The 1,657-nt window shown below is 42.7% G+C and overlaps 1 protein-coding gene across 1 annotated transcript in view; it reads left to right on the top strand.

The window, feature by feature from the left end:
• Positions 1–1,657, top strand: part of ndp (norrin cystine knot growth factor NDP) — a 21,483-nt gene that overhangs the window by 19,563 nt on the left and 263 nt on the right. The window contains exon 3 of the mRNA XM_034885917.1: positions 1,434–1,657. This exon is cut by the window's right edge and continues 263 nt beyond it. Within this exon, the coding sequence (XP_034741808.1) occupies positions 1,434–1,657 (224 nt within the window). The remainder of the gene's footprint in view (positions 1–1,433) is intronic.

Genomic DNA, 1,657 nt, shown 5'->3' with positions numbered 1-1,657 from the left:
AGGAGACACGGGAGACACAAGAGACACAGGAGACACAAGAGTCATGGGAGACACAAGAGACACGGGAGACACAGGAGAAGCAGGAGACACGGGAGACACAGGAGACACAGGAGACACAAGAGACACGGGAGACAAACAGACAGGCGGCTTGTTGCTTTTCGACAAAACACTGACAGAGAAGCTTTTGTCATCTCTGACAGCACTTTGACTCATGAAAAACCCCGTTTGAAGGACGTATCTTATTAAGTCGATGCTTTTAAAAGCAAACTTAAGACCTGCCTTTTAAAACTTTTTAGTTTTAACCCTCCCGTTATCCTGGGGACAAATGTAACCCGTTTTTAAAAGTTTCTATGTCAGAAATTTGGGATTCTTTCATCCAAATTGTCCAAATAGTACACGGATGGTTCCATATAACGCTGAAGGATCAATTTACTACTTCTGAATTTACTGAATTTCAAGTGTTTTATTTCCTCAAAATTCTTTTATAATTTCATATAAATGAACGAATTCAAATATTGGTTATGTATTGGTGTTAGTGATGTGTGCAGTATACTGATGGTAGTGTTACAAAGATAAAGAACATTTTGAAAGAAAACGTCAAAAATTGATAAGAAATTATCTCAAACGCGTAAAAAAAGCAATAAAAAGTGTCGAAAAAACATTCAAAAATTGTTAATTTTCAGCTTTGACCTGGGAGGACAACACAAGGGTTGAAGCTTTATTTGTTTATCTATGAATGGATCTGTCTATATATTTCAGCCTGCTTTATTTCTATATGCATGTTGTTTTATACCAAGTTCTTTTACACTTTCTGCAGTTATCCAAAATGAAATTCTGTGGAAATTTAGCGACCTGCTTGGTGTGTGTGTTTTAATTTAAATTGTGATGTAGAAATGTTGTAGCAGAAACTCTACTCTCTAAGATTCTGCGTCCACAGTTTCCATGTGGCTCGGTTTCTTATTCACAAAGCCACTTCCAACTTTGTGCTGTTTCTGTGGATGACCTTGCGTTCCATTTTCTACAAACTGTAAGAAAAGGGCTTTACAAATAAAGTCTGATTGACTGATTGAGCCTGAAGGAGACCGCTGCCAGGCGAGGCACCAGCGATGACCTCGACACATGGCTCTCTGCTTTTTCAATATGTTAATTGAAGGAATCCTTTAGACCCTGTTTACACGTAGCCTACGTGGTCATTTTGACAAACAAAGACATCTCCCTTCTTTGAATTTCCCTCCAAAAACGGGTCTTTCTAAAATCTCCGTCCATGCTGGTCTCTGATTTGTGTGGGTCTGGAGCAGTATTAACATAAGAGGCCAGAAAAGAGACCAAATCTGGTGTGTAAGAGTCCCTGTATGGTAGGCTAGTGATTGATTGATGATCTGTGCTCTCCTAACTCTTTTTGCTCTTTTTGTTTCCCACCTGCTGCGTTGCAGATGGTGTTGCTGGCGCGCTGCGAGGGCCACTGCAGCCACACCACCCGCTCCGACCCCCTCATCTCCTTCAGCTCAGTGCTCAAGCAGCCCTTCAAGAGCACCTGCTCCTGCTGCAGGCCGCACACCTCCAAGCTGAAGGCGGTGCGGCTGCGGTGCTCCGGCGGGACTCGCATCACGGCCACTTACAGATACATCCTCGCCTGCAACTGCGAGGAGTGCAGCTG

The sequence above is a fragment of the Etheostoma cragini genome, chromosome 11 (assembly GCF_013103735.1).
Source record: "Etheostoma cragini isolate CJK2018 chromosome 11, CSU_Ecrag_1.0, whole genome shotgun sequence".
Lineage (NCBI taxonomy): Eukaryota > Metazoa > Chordata > Actinopteri > Perciformes > Percidae > Etheostoma > Etheostoma cragini.
Note: the sequence above shows the minus strand (reverse complement) of the source record. Positions and strands in the feature narration are given on the sequence as shown.